At 43.4% G+C, this 20,244-nt stretch overlaps 1 protein-coding gene across 1 annotated transcript in view; it reads left to right on the top strand.

The window, feature by feature from the left end:
• LOC105495111 (tetratricopeptide repeat domain 4) overlaps positions 1-20,244 on the top strand; it is a 28,977-nt gene that overhangs the window by 6,395 nt on the left and 2,338 nt on the right. The window contains exons 5-9 of the mRNA XM_011764326.3: positions 591-715; positions 7,510-7,596; positions 10,691-10,905; positions 12,747-12,828; positions 16,745-16,827. Coding sequence (XP_011762628.2) covers positions 591-715; positions 7,510-7,596; positions 10,691-10,905; positions 12,747-12,828; positions 16,745-16,827 — 592 coding nt within the window. The remainder of the gene's footprint in view (positions 1-590; positions 716-7,509; positions 7,597-10,690; positions 10,906-12,746; positions 12,829-16,744; positions 16,828-20,244) is intronic.

Below are 20,244 nucleotides of genomic sequence, written 5' to 3'. Positions count from 1 at the left end.
AAACCTAAAGAGGCTAAATGGAGAAAGATGTACATGATAACATTATTATTATTATTATTATTTTTGATGGGGGAGAGGCAGCTTCAACTGGTAGCCGTAAAGAACAAAATTAGGAGAGACCTAATGTCTTTGGCCTTGCCGCTGCCTTGATGAATAGCTGAAGCAAATTCTGCTTTTTCCTCCTTTAAAAAATCATCTGGGAAGGACTTTATTCTTCCTGTTTGTAGATGAGGAACCTAAAACTTGGATATGCTTGGTCCTTTGTCTAAGGTCTAGCTGGTAAATGACACAGCCAGATTTCTAGCCTTGATCTATATGGTTTGCCACTAAGTTACAGCTTTTCCTACTTTAAGAGCCCTTAATACCAGGGAGACTTACAGGAGTTTTGAACTAAATGGACCTTAGGGATTTTTCTGATTTAGGACACAAAAAATATTCTTCCTTGTCTGGGGACTGCAGTATAAGGGGCATTATCCTCCATTTTGCCTTCAGGGTACTGGCTAGTAGTTGGTAGGGGTGGGAGATCTTGCTCAAAGCAGGCTGTTTCCATGCATGTTGTTCTTGGATCCTAAGGGTTCTGGGTTCTGCAGGTGCCTTATGCCATCTGGAACTGAAACACTTTGCCGAGGCCGTGAACTGGTGTGATGAGGGACTGCAAATAGATGGCAAAGAGAAGAAGCTTCTGGAATTGAGGGCTAAAGCAGACAAGCTGAAGGTTGGTGACTGTCAGCAGCCAATTAGCATTTGCTAAGTAGCATTAATTAGCATTCCCAAGATTGTGTCTCTCAAGTCATTGTAACTTTTTAAAAACAAAACCCAGGCCGGGCGCGGTGGCTCAAGCCTGTAATCCCAGCACTTTGGGAGGCCGAGACGGGCGGATCACGAGGTCAGGAGATCGAGACCATCCTGGCTAACACGGTGAAACCCTGTCTCTACTAAAAAATACAAAAAACTAGCCGGGCGCGGTGGCGGGCGTCTGTAGTCCCAGCTACTCGGGAGGCTGAGGCAGGAGAATGGCGTGAATCTGGGAGGCGGAGCTTGCAGTGAGCTGAGATCGGGCCACTGCACTCCAGCCTGGGCGGCAGAGCGAGACTCCGTCTCAAAAAAAAAACAAAAAAAACAAAAAAACAAAACCCAAAACTAGTCCCTACTCTTGGAACTCTATGGAGAATACAGACAAGTAAACAGTTATAGTGTGATATAGAGGTAAGCAAGGATAGATGGTGTGTGTATAGTGGTAGTACAGTCATGTGCCACATAACAGTGTTTCATTCAATGATGGAACTCTGCATATATTACAAGTTGCCTACAGTATTCAGTGTAGTTATGTGCTATATAGGTTTGTAGCCTGGGTGCAATAGGCTGTACCATATAATCTAGGTATGTAGCAGGCTATACCATCTCAGTTTGTGTAAGTACATTCCATGATGCTTGTAAAACAATGAGTGCATTTTTCAGAATGTATCCCCATCAATCTGAATGGAGATATGTCTTGTCCAGGGCAAAATTAGATACCTTTACTATATACAGTCACATAACAATGTCACATGTTCAGGGCCAGCTAAAGACTCCTAGTATATATTATATACTTCCATTCCATAGTATAAGCCATGAAGAGAGACTGAAACCAGGAATTAAGAGACCTTAAGACTAGTTCTGGCTTTCTATTAACAGGCATGTAAGGCAGTATTGCACAGTGGCTAAGAGCTTAGACTCTGGAGCCACTGCCTGAATTTGAAGACTCCCTTCATGAGAGTTGTGTGACTTGGACAACTTGCTGATCTTTTTGTGCTTTAGCTACCTCACTAGTAGGAGGAGGATTAAAATACTTCCTACCTTATAGGGTTATTATATAGTTTAGATGGTTTAACATAAGTAATGTTTTTTAAATAGCACCTGGAACATACACAGTAATGCTATTTAAATGTTGGATATTATTTTGGGTAGTGATGGTATTCTGTTATTATTACTATTTTTAATCATTATTTTAGCTATTAAGTGCCAGAAATGTCACATGTCATCAGCAATGACCAGAGGTCATTCTGGTCATATGAAATGGTAGAAAAGGTAGATCTCTATGGACCCACATGGCTCAATAACAGAATTCTGAACCTAGGTAATTGGGTGTGGCCAGAATTTCTGAAAGTGGTATATACAGGAATGAATGTCTAGAGGGCTACTGGGGACAGTCACAATTAAAGGGAGATTTCAAGGCCCAGAACCCTGATATTAGGTTTAGGTGACATTGCTTGCTGAATAGCTGAATTATTCCCCTATGTCTGAGTACAAGTTGATTCTGGGTTCCTGTGTACTTGGCATATAGCCAACAGACTCGTGGCTATATTAACATCAGACAGAGTAGACTTCAAGGCAGCAAGTATTACCAGAGATGAAGTAAAGCCTTTTTTCTTTTTTTCCTTGAGACAGAGTCTTGCTCTGTTACCCAGACTGGAGTGCAGTGACATGATCATGGCTTACTGCAGCCTTTACCTCCTGGGCTCAGCTGATCCTCCTGCCTCAATCTCCTGAGTAGCTGGAACTACAGGCGTGCACCACCATGCCAGGCTAATTTTTTTTTTTTTAATTGTAAATTTGTAGAGATAGGGTTTCACTATGTTGCCCAGGCTGGTCTCAAACTCCTGGGCTCAAGCAGTCCTCCTGCCTTAGCCTTCCAAAGTGCTAGGATTACAGGCATGAGCCACTGTGCACAGCCATTGAAGCATTTTTTTAAATGATAAAAGGACCAGCTTATAAGAATATTTAACAATTCTAAATGTGTAGCCACCTAATAACAGCTTCAAAATGCGTGACACAAAACTTGACAACTCGAAGAAAGAGACAAATCCACAAATAGGTGGATATATCAACTCTCTCAGTAATTAATAAAACCAGTATTTAAAAAATAGAGAGGGGTAGTGTCAGTCACAGTGGGGGACTAAAGACCTTCAAAAATTTTCTCCAGCTGGGCACAGTGGCTCACGCCTGTAATCCCAGCACTTTAGGAGGCCGAGGCGGGTGGATTACGAGGTCAGGAGATTGAGACCATCCTGGCTAACACGGTGAAACCCCATCTCTACTAAAAATGCAAAAAATTAGCCAGGCGTGGCAGCGGGCGCCTGTAGTCCCAGCTACTTGGGTGGCTGAGGCAGGAGAATGGCATGAACCCAGGAGGCGGAGCTTGCAGTGAGCCGAGATCGCGCCACTGCACACCAGCCTGGGCGACAGAGCGAGACTCTGTCTCAAAAAAAAAAATTTTTTTTTCTCTATAAGATCAATGAGGAAACTGGCAAAAATGGTCAGAATTAACTTTTCTAGGACTCTGGAAATGAACCAGAGGTTTGCAGCAATCTGGGGCATGTTTATTCAAGAAAAATGATGGCACCTCAGTAAGAACAGCAAGCTTTGTGACATTTTAACTCGCTCTATTTTCATCTCCCTCCTCCCCAGTTCCACAGTAGCCTTGAAAGCCAATAGCTTTGTGACATTTTAACTTACTCTATTCTCATCTCCCTCCTCCCCAGTTCCACAGTAGCTTTGAAAGCCCATAGCCCACAGTCATGGTGAAAATGAGCAGCCTGCAGCCACCAGAGGAGGCAGAACAGGATTGGAGCTCTTTCAAAGCCTTTCCCCAGAGAATTGTCATGATTTGACCATCTGGTGGATCCCTGGAAGACCCAGCTCACAGGGCTATTTTTATATGACCCGACTTGGAGCTTACCCAGTATAAAAAGCTTTTTTACATAGGGCCAGAAAATAGGGGGAATGAAAAGGTGGGAGAGAATTTGTCAAAAACAATTAGAGGCAATTGTTAAAGACTGTAGAAGCTGAAGCAGTGGATAACACTTGGAGCAAACAATAGGTGCATCATAAAGCTTAAAAGGAAAAACTGGGGAATGAAATTCTGTGGAGGCTCCAAGAAGCTCCAGTATTCCTGGAGATCTAGATGGTCACACGTGTGCATAGGGCTATACATGTGCTCAGGAAAGACCTGAGAAGATCCTAAGCTCTTAGAGTCTCTGCAAGCAGGAGGTGAAGTCTAAGGTAGAATTGTAAACTGCTTCGGTGAATGATAAAAGTGTGCTTCAACATGTACACAAAGCCTCTTGACAAAGATTGGAAGACGTACTGTCTGGTCATTAGCTAGAGGAAGCCTAGATGTGGGACTTACTAGACAAAGACTTTAAACCAGCTAATTTAAATATCTTCTCAGAATGAAAGGAAATAGTGTCTAAAGAACTAGAAAAAGTATGAGAATGATGTCTTCCAAATAGAGAATATAACAAAGAGAAGTTACTAAAAAGAACTTAATAGAAGTTCTGTAGTTGAAAAGTACAATAACTGAAGCAAAAAATTCACTAGAAGGGCTCAACAGCACATTTGAGCAGGCAGTAATAAGAATCATCACACTTAAGATGTATCAGTTGAGGCTGGGCACGGTAGTTCACGCCTGTAATCCCAACACTTTGGGAGGCCGAGGCGGGTGGATCACGAGGTCAGGAGATCAAGACCGTCCTGGCTAACATGGTGAAACTTCATCTTTACTAAAAATACAAAAAAATTAGCCGGGCGTGGTGGCACATGCCTGTAATCCCAGCTACTCGGGAGGCTGAGGCAGGAGAATGGCGTGAACCTGGGAGGCGGAGCTTGCAGTGAGCCAAGATCGTACCTTTGCACTCCAGCCTGGGCGACAGAGCGAGACTCCATCTCAAAAAAAAAAAAAAAAAAAAAAGATGTATCAATTGAGATTATCCAATCTGAAGAACAGAATGAGAAAAGAATAAGGATGAAGAGAGACTTGTACTATGCCATCAAGCATACCAACAAAGGCATAATGGGGGTCCTAGAAGGAGAGAAGAGAGAGAAATGGGCAAAAGAATACTTGGGGAAATATGGAAATACTGGCCAAAAACTCCCCAAATTTGGTGAAAAACACTAATGTATACATCTAAAAAGTTTTAACAAACTCTAAGTGGGATAAACTTAAAGTGATCTATACCTAAACACATTGTAATCAAACTGTTGAAAAACAAAGAAGAGAAACTTAAAGGTAGCAAGAGAAAAATGACTCTTCATGTACAAAAAATCCTAAGGAAAATTAACAGCTTTCTCATCAGAAGCCATGAAGGCCAAAAGGCAGGTAAATGACATACTCAAAGAACTAAAAGAAAAAGACTGTAAGAATTCTATATCTAGCAAACCTATTCTTCAAAAATGAAAGAGTGGCCGGGCATAGTGGCTCACACCTGTAATCCCAGCACTTTGGGAGGCCGAGGCAGGTGGATCACGAGGTCAGGAGATCGAGACCATTCTGGCTAACAGGGTGAAACTCTGTCTCTACTAAAAATACAAAAAATTAGCAGGGCGTGGTGGCAGGCACCTGTAGTCCCAGCTATTTGGGAAGCTGAGGCAGGAGAATGGCGTGAACCCAGGAGGCGGAGCTTGCAGTGAGCCAAGATCGTGCCACTGCACTCCAGCCTGGGCGACAGCGAGACTCCGTCTCAAAAAAAAAAAAAAAAAAAAAAAAAAAAAGAAAGAGTGGAAGAGAAGTAGTAGTAAAACCATCTATATGCAGACAACATGACATTATATAGAAAATTTTAAGGGATCCACTAAAAAACTCTTGGAACTAATAAATAAGTTCAGCAAGCTTGTTGGAAACAACATCACCAGTACACAAAAATCATTTGTATTCTATAGATTTTTAATGAACACTCTGAAAATGAAATTAAGAAAACAATTCCATTTTCAATAGCATCAAAAAATACTTAAGAGTACATTTAACAAAATCAGCTAACACTTGTACTCTAAAAATACAGAAAACATTGTTGAAAGAAATTAAAGAAGAAATAAGTAAGTAGGAAGGCATCCCATGTTCATAGATGAGATCTTAATATTGTTAGATGGCAATACTCCCAAAATTAATATATCAATTTAGTGTAATTTTCTTTTTTGAGACATGAACTTGCTCTAATATTCAGGCTGGAGTGCAGTGGCAAGATCATGGCTCACTGCAACCTCAAACTCCTGGGCTCAAGCAGCCCTCCTGCCTCAGTCTCCCAAGTATCTGGGACTACAGGCATGTAATGCCACATCTGGCTAATTTCAGTGCAATCTGTATGAAATGTCCAATTGGCTTCTCTGTAGAAATGGACAGGCTAATCATAATATTCATATAGAAATTCAAGGGACTCTGAATAAGCAACAATCACGAAAGACAAAAACAGAATTGGAAGACTCACACTTCCCAATTTCAAAACATACCACAGAGCTACAGTAATCAAGGCATTGTGATGCTGGCATAAGAATAGACATATAGGTCAATGTAATACAATTGAGAGCTCAGAAATAAACCCTCACATTTATGGGAAATTTATTTTCAACAAGCGTGCCAAGACCATTCAATAGGGAGGTAATCTTTTCAACAAATGACAGTGGGACAACTGGATATTCACATGTGGGAGAATGAAGCTAGAACCTTACCTCATACTATATAAAAAAGTTACCCAAAGTGGATCAAATACCTAAATGTAAGAGCTAAGACTACACAACTCTTGAAAGAAAGCATAGATACAAATCTTCATGAACTTGGATATGACACAAAGCACAAGCAACAAAAGGAGAAGTAGATCGATTGGACTTCATCAAAAGTAAAAACTTTTTGCTTCAAAGGATACCATCAAAAAAATGAAAAGGTTAAGATAAAGGTGAAGAAAACAGTGAAAAGGGCCCGGGTGCAGTGGCTCGCACCTGTAATCCTAGCACTTTGGGAGGCCAGGGCAGGAGGACCACTTGAGGCCAGGAATTCGAGACCAGCCTGGGCAACAAAGTGAGACCTTGTCTCCACACACACACACAAAAAAGAGAAAGTCCACAGAATGGAAGTTAATATTTGTAAGTCATAAGGGAGTTTTATCTACAATATATAAACAACTCTTATCATCTCAATAAGACAGGTAACTCAGTTTTTTAAATGAGCAAAGGATGTGAATAGACGCTTCTCCAAAGACACACAAATGGCCAAAAAGCACATGAAAACATGTTCAACATCATTAATTATTAGGAAATGCAAATCAAAACCATAGTAAGATACCATTGCATACCCACTAGGGTGGTTATAATTTAAAAAAAAAAAAAAATCTATAGCGTCTATAGAGACAGGGTCTCTATCACCCAGGCTGTGTTTCATAGCACTCGGTTCACACCACCAGAGTAGTACATAATCCACCTGTTACACTTGGCTCTTTACTTGTCTGTACCCCTCAACCCTTCAGTAGACTGTGAGTTCCGTGGGTACATACAGGAAGTAAATTTAAACTTTTGCTGCCACTGGGTCTGACATCTAGGCATGTACTTTGTAAATGTTTATTGAGCTAAAATCTGGCCACTGGTATTCCTTAACACAGGAGCTTGGGTTGGATAGAGATCAGAGATAATAATTTAGGAGCAGGCTGGGGCAATAGAAGAGGAAGCCAGGTCTCTAGAGCTGATGCATCTAAATTTCATTTTTAGCGAATTGAACAGAGGGATGTGAGGAAAGCCAGCTTGAAAGAAAAGAAGGAGAGGAATCAGAATGAGGCTTTACTCCAGGCCATCAAGGTGAGTTCTCAAACCTTAGGTTTTTATGGTCCTGCTAAATCCACTAATCCTGTGAAGCTTGTTGGGAACCTTTCTTGGGATGCTTTACCTGAAGGAATTTGTTCATTTTCTTTCTACTTTGGTAAAGCAGTGTGACAGAGGAGACCAGGCTGTGGAGTCAGGCCACCCCAGTTCAGTCAGCTCTCTCACTCGTGTGCATGTGTTGGTCTCAGTAACATATACAGTTATCTCCACTTATCTGAGGCAGATGTGTTCCAGGATCCACAGCGATGCTTGAAATCTCAAATAGTACCAAACCTGATTGCCATCAGTCAGAACACATTTCTGTTTGTGTCTTCCACCTACAAATATTATGCCTTTTCCATCTTAGCTAAAGCACTTATCACACATTGTGGCCATAATTTTTGCAGTTTGAGGTACATCAGCAACAGCAAAACTAGCATTAATTTCTTTTTCCTTTTTCATAATTTCACAGATAGAAGGTTTCTCTTACCATAGATCTTAGCAACCTCAGCATACAATTTTTCTTTTAATTAAGCTGAGAAGTTTCACCTTTTTACTTAAAGGAGGTAGTTTATAGCTTCTGTTTGGCATATCCATATTGCCAGCATCGGTACTCTTATGCTTTGGGGTCCTTATTAAGTAAAATGAGTGTTACTTAATACAGGGACTATGATACCATGACAGTCAGTCTCATCATTGAGATGGGTACTAACTCACAGGTGGGTATCATCGACAGCATGGATGTGCTGGACAAAGGAGCAGAGCCTGTGATTTCATCATCTGCTGCTCAGAGCAGTGCATAATTTAAAACGTACAGGTTGTTTATTTCTGGAATTTTTCATTTCATATTTTCAGACCATGGTTGACCACTGGCAACTGAAACTGCGGAAAGCAAAACCATGGATAAGGGGATGCTACTGTACTGAATACCTGCTTTGGGTTAAGTGTTATTTAATCTTCACAATGGCCTTCTGAGATAGGTTATCTTGCTTCTGTTTTGCTGGATAATAAAATAGTTTCAGAGAGGTAAAGAAACCTCACACAGCTCACATGTGTTAGAGCCAGGTCCTTGCTCTTAACCACTGGGTTATACTGCATCTTGAGAAAGTTTGACATTTTTGGATGTTGCTCCTATAACAACAACAACAACAATAATAAAATCCTACCTTCCCTTTCTCTTTTCTATATTTTGAAATGTATGTAGTCTGACCCAAATCTTGCTTTAACCTTGATACCTAGGGAGTCACCTGTTTGAGCTTGTTTGGTTTTCATGAAGGAGAGAGTATCTGCTGGGAGATTATGGGATAGGTTTTTTTGTTGTCGTCGTTGTTTTTTGTTTTTGTTTTTGTTTTTGTTTTGAGACAGAATGTTGCTCTGTCGCCCAGGCTGAAGTGCAGTGGCGTGATCTTGGCTCACTGCAACCTCTGCTTCCTGGGTTCAAGCAATTCTGCCTCAGTCTCCCGAGTAGCTGGGATTACAGGCACACACCACCATGCCCAGCTAATTTTTGTATTTTTAGTAGAGACGAGGTTTCACCATATTGGTCAGGCTGGTCTCGAACTCTTGACCTCAGGCGATCCACCTGTCTCGGCCTCGCAAGGTGCTGGGATTATAGGCGTGAGCCACCATGCCCGGCCGGGATAGGTTTTTTATTATTTGTTTAGTTAAATTATGCACCATTTATATTACTTGTTGACTGTAAGAAACTTAACACTGCTAAAACATACTCCACTATTCCCTCCCCACAACAGTCTGTTTACATGTATTAACACATCAAACAGATCAGAATACTCCAGATTTTTCATCTAATTCTCATTCACAGTGAGGGATTTGTTCATTTTCTTAAATGTAGAATATGGGATGCCCAGACACCCAGATATTTGCATACACACTTTTTTTGTTTTTTTGATTCTCTCCTTTAGTGTAACCCTTCATCTCAAACTTAACATACATAAGAATTACTCTCAACAGTACACAAAGCCATGCATGCTGTATTTACTAATGGTTTAAGGGAGGAGTCAGCAAATTGCAGCCATTGGAACACAGCCCTGCCTATTTGTTTGTGTACTTACTACTTATGGCTGTTTTCACACTACAGTGGCAGAGTTGAGTAGTTTATTTTGACAGAGACCATTGTCCAGAACTCTTAAAATATTTCATATCTAATGCTTTAAGAAAAAGTTTGCTAACCTCCAATTTAGGGAATATCATCAAATCTAATTTTGGTTGCATGTCATTTCCCCTCATGTGCTAACCTTAGGAGCCCCTGCACGCTTACATAAGAGGTGACCCTACTATTTCAGACTCTTGCTTTATGCCCATGTCTGAGAGACAGTCAAGATTAAGTCAGTGCACAGTCTTTCTAATATTCCATGTCCCAGCTAAACTGAAACATTTGACATTTCTGTACAGGCTACCTTCTTGATCTTTTCTGTGCTTTTGCACAGGCCGCTCCTTGGAGTGGAATGCTCTTCCTCCCTTCTAAGTGCCCCTCCCTTCCAACTTCTCTGCTTTTCAAAGTCATTGTTCAAGGCCTAGCATATCTTAGTCACCTCCAGCCCCCAAGGCTGAATTAATTATTCCATCATCTGTGGTTCCCCAACTCCACTTCTTACCTTATATCATCATTATTTTCATAGCTGTCTCACCACTTGATATTGAGCAGAGGCTTGAGGGCAGGTAACCATGTCTAGGTCTCTGTGACACAGGGTCCAGCACAAGGTAGATGCCCAATGAAGGTGAGTTAAGTAAGTGGTACCTACTATGCGCCAGGCCTCAGGGATAATGAAGATGGATTGTGTGTAGCGTTGTCCCTCGGAGCTCCCATTGTTACGGTTTTTTTCTTTTTTTTTTGGTGTGTTAAAGATGTCCATGTTCATTCAGGGTATGGATGGGGAAAATTAAATTAAAAATAAAGTTAATTGTGCAGCCTGGACGATATAGTGAAACTCTAGTCTCTTCAAAAAATAAAAATAAATAAAAAATAAAAAAATTAGCCAAGTGTTAGGGTTTCTTTACTTCAGTAAAATGGGTTTGCATCCTCCCACACAATAAGATGTGCATTATGTGTGTGTTTCTGTCTTTAACCCAGGCTAGGAATATCAGGCTTTCAGAAGCTGCCTGTGAGGATGAAGATTCACCCTCAGAAGGTCTAGGTGAGCTTTTCCTGGATGGACTCAGCTCTGAGAACCCCCATGGAGCCAGGCTGAGTCTAGATGACCAGGGCAGGCTGAGCTGGCCTGTGCTCTTTCTGTACCCAGAGTATGCCCAGTCGGACTTCATCTCTGCTTTTCATGAGGACTCCAGGTACTGACTTGCCCAGGAGCCCTCTGCTTTTACTTGCATGCTGTCTCTTTTTGTGACAGGAGGGACAAGTGGATTTTTGGTTGAGAAGGGAAGATAATGGTTTAGAGGGTTTCACACAATCTGGTGTGAAATCTCTCTATCCTGTAGCTGACTGAACCTTGACTGACTAGGTTTGCAACGACAGACAAAAGTCTCATCATCGTACTGACTGGGCTAGTATGTGTAACACCACAGTATTGTGTTTGCCAAAGAGTGGTATACATCACTGGTGAAATATGAAGTCATTTTAGGTAATACATGCATAGCAACTTAAGTGAATATTAATTAGAAAAAAAATAGAGAGACCGGGCGCTGTGGCTCATGCCTGTAATCTCAGCACTTTGGGAGACCAAGTCAGGCAGATTACTTAAGGCCAGGAGTTCGAGACCAGCCTGGCCAATATGGTGAAACCCAGTCTCTACTAAAAATACAAAAAATTAGCTGGGCGTCTGTAATCTCAGCTACTCAGGAGGCTGAGGCATGAGAATCACTTGAACCTGGGAGGTGGAGGTTGCAGTGAGCCAAGATCATGCCACTACACTCCAACCTGGGTGATAAAGCAAGACTTTGTCTCAAAAAAAAAAAAAATATATATATATATATATATATATATATGTATCTTGTGATTTCATAGGGTTAATGCATAGAATAAGTCTAATTGTAAGACAATTTTTTTTGTAATCTTTTTTTTTTTGGAGACCAGGTCTGGCTCTGTTGCCCAGGCTGGAGTCCAGTGGTGTGATTATGGTTCATCACAGCCTCCATCTCCCAGGCTCAGGTGATCCTCCTGCCTCAGCCTCTCAAGTAGCTGGAACCACAGGTGAACACCACCACATCTGGGTAATTTTTTAATTCTTTGGTAGACACAGAGTCTCTCTATGTTGCCCAGGTTTGTCTTGAACTCCTGGGCTCAAATGATCCTCCCACCTCGGCCTCCCAAAGTACTGGGATTACAGGCATGAGCCACTGCACCCGACCAGAAATGTTTTTAACCCTGAATCTGTTTAAAGAAAATTATGTCAGCTGGGCACGGTGGCTCACGCCTGTAATTCCAGCACTTTGGGAGGCCAAGACAGGAGGATCACTTGAGGCCAGGAGTTCAAGACCAGCCTGGCCAACATGGCAAAATCCCATGCCTACTAAAAATGTAAAAAATTAGCCAGGCGTAGTGGCACATGCCTGTAGTCCCAGCTGCCTGGGAGGCTGGGGCACGAGAATCGCTTGAACCTGGGAGGTGGAGGTTGCAGTGAGCAGAGATCGTGCCATTGCACTCCAGCCTGGGTGACAGAGCAAGACTTTGTCTCAAAAAAAAAAGAAAAGAAAATCCTGTCAGTCAGCTGCAGGGCTCACACCTGTAATCCCAATACTTTGGGAGGCTGAGGCAGGAGGATCATTTGAGCCCAGGGGTTTGAGACCAGCCTGGGCAATATAGGAGACCCCCGTCTCCACAAGAAAAAGAAAAAAATTAGCCAGGCATAGTGGCATGTACCTGTAGTCCCAGCTACGCAGGCGGCTAAGTTAGAGGAATTGCTTGAGCCTGGAGGTCGAGGCTACAGTGAGCTATTATGCCACTGTAGTCTAGCCAGGGTGACAGAGTGAGACCCTGTCTCAAAAGAAAAAAAAAAAATGTCATAATAGGACAAGTGATACATATGCACATTTTGGGTATTGCTGTCAAATGGGTTAAGCCTGCATTTCATGTTTTATACATGCTAGATAACTTTGAATTAGTGTCTGGGGACTGATGTGGGAAAATTGGTCATGAGTTATTGATACCCAGAAAGTACACATTTTATCCTTAGGTTTATTGATCATCTAATGGTGATGTTTGGTGAAACACCCTCTTGGGACCTAGAGCAAAAATATTGCCCTGATAATTTGGAGGTAAGAGAAGTTTTATTTCGTTCCTCTATGGAATTAATTTTTTTTTTTTTTTTTTTTTTTTTGCGGTGGGGGGAAGGCTGGTAGAGGGAGGAGAAACTGACTGTTTTTTTTTTTTGAAAATTATAGTAAAATATACATGACATAATATTTACCATTTTAACCATTTTTAGGTATATAGTTCAGTGGCATTAAGAACATTCACATTGTTGTGCAACTATCACCACCAGCCATCTCCAAAACTTTTTCATCATCCCAAATTGAAATTCTAAGTACTTCATATAAGTGGAATCATACAGTATTTGTCCTTTTATGTCTGGCTTATTTCACTTAACATCGTGTCTTCAAGTTTCATACATATTGTAGCATGTGTCAGAATTTCCTTTTTTTTTTAATTTTTGAGACGGAGTCTCACTCTTTCACCCAGGCTGGAGTGCAGTGGTCTGATCTTGGCTCACTGCAACCTCTGCCTCCCAGGTTCAAGCAATTCTCCTGCCTGAGCCTCCTGAGTAGCAGGGATTACAGGCACGTGCCACCACACCCAGCTAAGTTTTGTATTTCTAGTAGAGATGGGGTTTCACCACATTGGCCAGGCTGGTCTCGAACTCCTGACCTCAAGTGATCCACTCATCTCGACCTTTCAGAGTGCTGGGGTTACAGGTGTGAGCCACCACACCCAGCCAGAACTGTCTTCCTTTTTATTTGCTTTTATTTTTTGAGACAGAATCTTGCTCTGTCACCTAGGTTGGAGTGCAGTGGTGCAATCTCAGATATTGCAGCCTTGCCTCTAGGGTTCAAGTGATTTTCATGCCTCAGGCTCCAGGTAGCTGGGATTACAAGCATGCGCCACCATACCTGGCTAATTTTGTTTGTATTTTTAGTAGAGATGGGGTTTTGCTATGTTGGCCAGGCTGGTCTTGAACTCCTGGCCTCAAGTGATCCACCCTCCTTGGCTTCCTAAAGTGCTGGGATTACAGGCGTGAGCCACCATGCCCAGCCAGAATTTCTTTCCTTTTTAAGGCTGAATAACATTCCACTGTTGGGATTTTTTAAATAAAAAAATCACAATTTCCAGCATAAAGAATTTTCTTTTTCTAACATTTGAGAGTAGGATGCCAACTGATGTCCCATCACCCCTGAATACTTTAGTGTGCATTTCCTACACGAAAGGACATTTTTCTAATAATACCCATATAGCTATCAAAGCAGGAAATTTACTTTAATTCACTGCTACCATCTAACCCTCCGTTCGGGTTTCACAAATTCTTTATAGCAAAAGGGTTTTGTTCAGAATCACATACTGTATTTAGTCATCATGTAGCTTTAGTCTCCTTTGGTATGGAAGAGCTCCTCAGTCTTTCCTCCACTTTTTTTTTACTTAAAAAGTTTGCATTCATATTTTTGTGATCATGTGACTCAACTGCAGTACACTTTCTTGATCTTAACACCTTTGAAGATTACAGATCACTTATTTTGTGGAATGTCTGTCAGTATGGGTTTGTCTCATGTTTCCTTCTGGCTAGATTTGGATTATACATATTTGTTTGTTTGTTTTGAGACAGAGTTTTACTCTTGTTGCCCAGGCTGAAGTGCAATGGTGCGATCTCGGCTCACTGCAGCCTCTGCCTCCAAGGTCCAAGCGATTCTCCTGCCTCAGCCTCCTGAGTAGCTGGCATTACAGGCATTTGCCACCATGCCCAGCTAATGTTTTGTATTTTTAATAGAGACGGGGTTTTGCCATGTTGGCCAGGCTGGTCTCACACTCCTGACCTCAAATGATCTGCCCGATTTGGTCCCCCCAAAGTGCTAGGATTTCAGGCATGAGCCACTGCCCCTGGCCTGGATTATGCATATTTGGCTGGAATATTACAGAAGTGATGCTGTATTCTCATTGCACCTATCAGGTGGTATGTGATCTCTCTTTGTCCCATTACTCATGATGTTCTCTCTGATCACCTGATTGAGGTGGGGTCTGCCAGCCTTTTCCACTGTACAGTTACTTTTTCTTTATGATTGATAAGTGTTTTATAGGGAGATGTTTTGAAATGGTGTAAATATCTCATTGCTTGTCAGACATTCTACATATTTATTTATTTGGTGGATTTATAGTTTCCTGTTTGATTTAGTGAATTTTAATCTGTTACTATGATTGTTTCTTTTATGCTCAGAATATCCCAGATTTGGCCAGTGGGAATCTCTTCAAATTCGTTTTTGTGTCCTTTTGACTGTTGTCTATTTTTAAAGTGGTTGCTACACAGGATGTTCTAGGTTCAAATTGTGCTTTCCTTGCCCCAGCTCTGGAATCAGCTATTTTTTCCCAAGGAGCCCTGGTTCTTTCTAGTGAAGAATGGTATTTAGAAGCCGAGATCTCTGTGCAATAAGTGTATTGATTAATACAGTGGGGGTAGACAGGCAAGCTTACTGCCTCAATGCTTTCTCAGTGCCTCAACTGAGGAGTATGTGTGTGTGTGTGTGTATGTAAAACCATGATGTCTCATTGGTATCTCCAACTCTAATCCAACATCCACAGGATTTTTTCTCCCTTTCTACATATGTAACAATGACTTTCTTCTTCTTTTTTCTTTTTCTTTTTTTTTTTTTTTTATCTTCTGTTACTGGTAGAGATGGGGTTTCACCATGTGGGCCAGGCTGGTCTTGAACTCCTGACCTCAAGTGATCCACTCATCTCGGCCTTTCAAAGTGCTGGGATTACAGGTATGAGCCACCACACCACAGCCTGACTGTGTTGCCCAGGCTGGAGTGCGGTGGTGAGATCTTGGCTCACTGCAGCCTCAACCTCCTGAGCTCAAACAATCCTCCCACCTCAGCCTCCCAAGTAGCTGGGACCATAGGCGTTTGCCACCGTGCCCAACTAATTTTTGTATTTTTAGTAGAGACGGGGTTTCACCATGTTGCCCAGGCTGATCTTGAACTCCTGGACTCAAGTGATCCACCTGCCTCAGCCTCCCAAAGTGCTCAGATTACAGGCATGAGTCACCATGCCTGGCCTGACTTTATTATTTTTAATATAGTTATTTGTTTGATCAGTTCCCCTCCTGTCATCACCACTGGCCTCTCTCCTATGTGGAGCCTTCCTCACCCTACTTGGACTCTTGACTCCACATGTTAGGCTACTGCCCCCATGTGGGTGCCTTCCTCACCCTGCACAGACTCTGACATCCTGCACTGCTCAACGACCCTACATGGACACCCTCCTCATCCTGCTTGGGCTCCCCCACAGCAGGCCACCCCCTGCCATGAGTGGTCACCCTCCTTACCCTAGTTGGGCCTGTATACTCCATCCATATTAGTTGTCCCCATGCATGGATACCCCCTTTTCACCCCACATGGCCTCTGACACCCCACCTTGGACAGCCATCTTACAAGGGAGCACTTCTTCCCCTGCTCAGGCCTGCTGGCCCCCAGCATGGATACCCTTCTCCACTGGTCCTGCTCTGACACCCTCGGCAGCTTCCTGTGCAGACGTCTTCCTCACCCTGCTTGGGCTTTGACACGCTGCACAGACATCCTTCTCACCTTCCTCAGGCTCTTTCCTGCTCTGAGCCACCACAGCTTTCTCCTCCACATACCTGATGGCTTTAGTCTGAATTGTTAGGGAAAGGAGGGCTACATAGGCCTGGCCCTGAGTCTTAACTCTTCTGTCTACTAGCCAGGTAGTGTTGGCAAGCTGTTCTCCTTCTCTGAGCCTTGATTCTGTCTTTGGAAGATGGAACTGATAATAGCCTCTCTTACAGTGGCATGGCGGGGACTAAATGCAAAGCACCCAGCTACACAACCATATAAAGGAGACATTCAACTGCTAACAGTTGCCATCTTTTAAATTTTCCCTGGGCTTAGCCTTAACTAAGGCTGCCAAAGCGCTTTATCTCTGACTCTTGCCCTTCTGTTAATCTTGCAGGTCTACTTTGAAGATGAGGACAGGGCAGAACTATACCGGGTGCCTGCCAAGAGCACCTTGCTGCAGGTTCTACAGCACCACAGGTGAGTTACCTCATGGCACTGAGTAGACTGGGAAAGATGCTCAGTGTATTAGTCCATTTTCACACTGCTGATAAAGACATACCTGAGACTGGGCAATTTACAAAGAAAAGAGGTTTAACAGAGAACTCATAGTTCCACATGGCTGGGGAAGCCTCACAATCATGGCAGAAGGCAAGGAGGAGCAAGTCACCTCTTACGTGGATGGCGGCAGGCAAAGAGAGAGAGCTTGTGCAGGAAAACTCCCTTTTTTTTTGAGACAGAGTTTCGCTCTTGTTGTCCAGGCTGGAGTGCAATGGCGCGATCTCGGCTCACTGCAACCTCCACCTCCTGGGGTCAAGCGATTCTCCTGCCTCAGGGCCTCCTGAGTAGTTGGGATTACAGGCGCCTGCCACTACGCCTGGCTAATTTTTGTATTTTTAGTAGAGACAGGGTTTCACCATGTTGGCCAGGCTGGTCTCGAACTCCTGACCTCAGGTAATCCACCTGCCTCAGCCTCCTAAAGTGCTGGGATTACAGGCATGAGCCACTGCTCCCGGTCAAGAACTTCCATTTTTAAAAGCATCAGATCTCGTGAGACTTAGTCGCTATCACAAGAACAGCACAGGAAAGACATACCCCCATGATTCAGTCATCTCCCACTGGGTCCCTTCCACAACACATGGGAATCATGGAAGCTACAAGATGAGATTTGGGTGGGGATACAGAGCCAAACCGTATCACTCAGGCACCATCCCAGGAGTACAGCCAGGTTCTGATTCCGCTGCTGATCGATTGCCTCATACTCCCCTCCTTTCTGCCCTGAGCACAGAGCTGTATGAGACAGCAGCCATGGAGTCTACCCTGGCCCATTAAACTTAGCCATTAGTCAAACATGCTCTAGTGTGATGATAGCCCACTGCACCACAGCCATAACACTCCAGACCAGAGGAGATAAATGGGGCTGGTCTGAGAATGGAAAAGCTGCCTCGCTTTTGTATGTGAAGGCTGCTAGGGTGGCCTTCTTTCTTTTTTTTTTTTTTTTTTTTGAGACAGCATCTCGCTCTGTCACCCAGGCTGGAGTGCAGTGGCGCGATCTTGGCTCACTGCAACCTCCACCTCCCCAGGTTGAAGCGATTCTCCTGCCTTAGCTTCCTGAGTAGCTGGGTTTACAGGGGCCCGCCACCATGCCTGGCTAAGTTTTGTATTTTTAATAGAGACGGGGTTTTACCATTGTCCAGGCTGGTCTCAAACTCCTGACCTCCGGTGATCCACTCACCTCGGTCTTCCAAAGTGCTGGGATTATAGGCGTGAGCCATCGCACCCGGCCAGCCTTCCATTTCCTAATTGTACCTATACCTATGTCTCCTGATGCTCTTTCTTTCTTTTGTTTGCTTTTTCTTATTTTTAATTTTTTTTTTTTAATAGAGACAGGGTTTTACCATGTTGGCCAGGCTGGTCTTGAACTCCTGGGCTCAAGCAATCCACCTGCCTCAGCCTCCCAAAGTGCTGAGCCACCACACCCAATTTATTTTTTTTTTTTTTGAGATAGAGCTTCACTCTCTCACCCAGGCTAGAGTGCAGTGGCATGCTCTTAGCTTACTGCAGTCTCTACCTCCTGGGTTCAGGCAGTTCTCCTGCCTCAGCCTCCCGAGTAGCTGGGACTACAGGCATGCACCACCAAGCCCGGCTAATTTTTGTATTTTTAGTAGAGATGGGGTTTCACCATGTTGGCCAGGGTGGTCTCAAACTCCTGACCTCAAGGCATCCACCTGCCTCAGCCTCCCAAAGTGCTGAGATTACAGATGTGAGCCACCACACCCAGCCCCCAAAATTTTTTTAAAATTATTTTTATGATAGAGACGAGGTGTCTTCTCCAGGCTGGTCTTGAACTCCTGGGCTCAAGCAGTCCTCCTGCCTTACTCTCCTAAGTAGCCGGGATATTGAGTGCATGCCACTGTCCCGGCTCCTGATACTGTCATGTGAAGAGAGCATTGGCTCTTGAAGTCAGACCCATCATCATTGACTGGCTGCGTGACTCTGAGCACACGCTGCCTCTAGGACTGCCGCCTCATCTCTGGAACGGAGTCATACATGCTTACACATTTCTCAGGTATTTGAGAGCCAATGAGAGGATAGGAGTTGAAGTGCTGTTGTGAACTGCACAGGGCAGTCCTGCTGTAGGAGGGCATCTTTGTCATTAGCAGTGGCAGCAAGATGGATTTGGCAGTTGTCTCAGAGAAGCTGTGAGGTGTTCCTGGGCTATAAGGGAGTGCCCTCAGCAGATTTGCAAATTGACTCTTGGACTACTTTTCCTTAAGCTTTGACCAAAGCAAAGAAGAGAAAAGCAGATGCTTTTGCACTTAAGCTAAAAGAGCCCAATGTATTAGTGTAAAGAGAATGGTTGGATGTGGTAGGAAATGAGGCTAGAAAGCTAAGTTAGGGTCATACATCTGGACGCGGTGTCTCACGCCTGTAATCCCAGCACTTTGGGAGGCTGAGGCAGGTGGATCATGAGGTCAGGAGATTGAGAACATCCTGGCTAACATGGTGAAACCCCGTCTCTACTAAAAAAAAAAAAATATATTAGCCGGGCGTGGTGGTGGGTGCCTGTAGTCCCAGTTCAGGCCATTCTCCTGAACACGGGAGGGAGAGCTTGCAGTGAGCTGAGATTGCACCACTGCACTCCAGTCTGGGCGACAGAGCGAGACTCTGACTCAAAAAAAAAAAAAAAAAAAGGAAAGCTAAGTTAGGGCCATACAGGAAGGCCTGAATGCCCTGCTAAGGAGCGTAAACTTTATCCTGATTGTGGTGTACACCAGGGTTGATTTTTTAAAATTAAAAAGATTTTAAAAGATGTACACAATAGGCTGGGTACAGTGGCTCACACCTATAATTCCAGCATTTTGGGAGGCTAAGGCATGAGGATCACCTGAGCTCAGGAGATCATCCTGAGAAACATAGCGAGATCCTGTCTCCACAAAAAAAATGTTTATGGTGTTGTGCACCATAAACGTAGTCCTAGCTATTTGGGAGGCTGAGGCAGGAAGATTGCTTGAGCCCAGCATTTCAAGGCTGCAGTGAGCTATGATCACACCACTGCACTCCAGCCTGGGTGAGAGTGAGACCCCATCCTCCCACCACACAAAAAAATTACAGAGTAATGTAAAGATTTGAAGTGTACTGTCCAGTGGCGAGGCCTGAAGTAGGAGGAGGTGGATTAGAAAGAGGTTTAGGAGGCAGATTGGATGGGAGCTGGTGTAGTGTTGAGTGATGTGATAGAGGTGTCCAGCTGGTCTTAATGCTTTGGCTTTGGCTTGGTAGGCAGGAAGGAAAGATTTTTCCAGATCTAATTGATACCTTTGGTGGTGTTTTACTGTGGTCCCAAATCTCTCTTCTTCTAGTTTGTAGACACATTTTTAGCTGCTCATTTTCTCAGTT

Source organism: Macaca nemestrina, chromosome 1 (assembly GCF_043159975.1).
Source record: "Macaca nemestrina isolate mMacNem1 chromosome 1, mMacNem.hap1, whole genome shotgun sequence".
Lineage (NCBI taxonomy): Eukaryota > Metazoa > Chordata > Mammalia > Primates > Cercopithecidae > Macaca > Macaca nemestrina.
The sequence above is the reverse complement of the archived record's forward strand: the minus strand, read 5'-3'. Positions and strand labels throughout refer to the sequence as shown.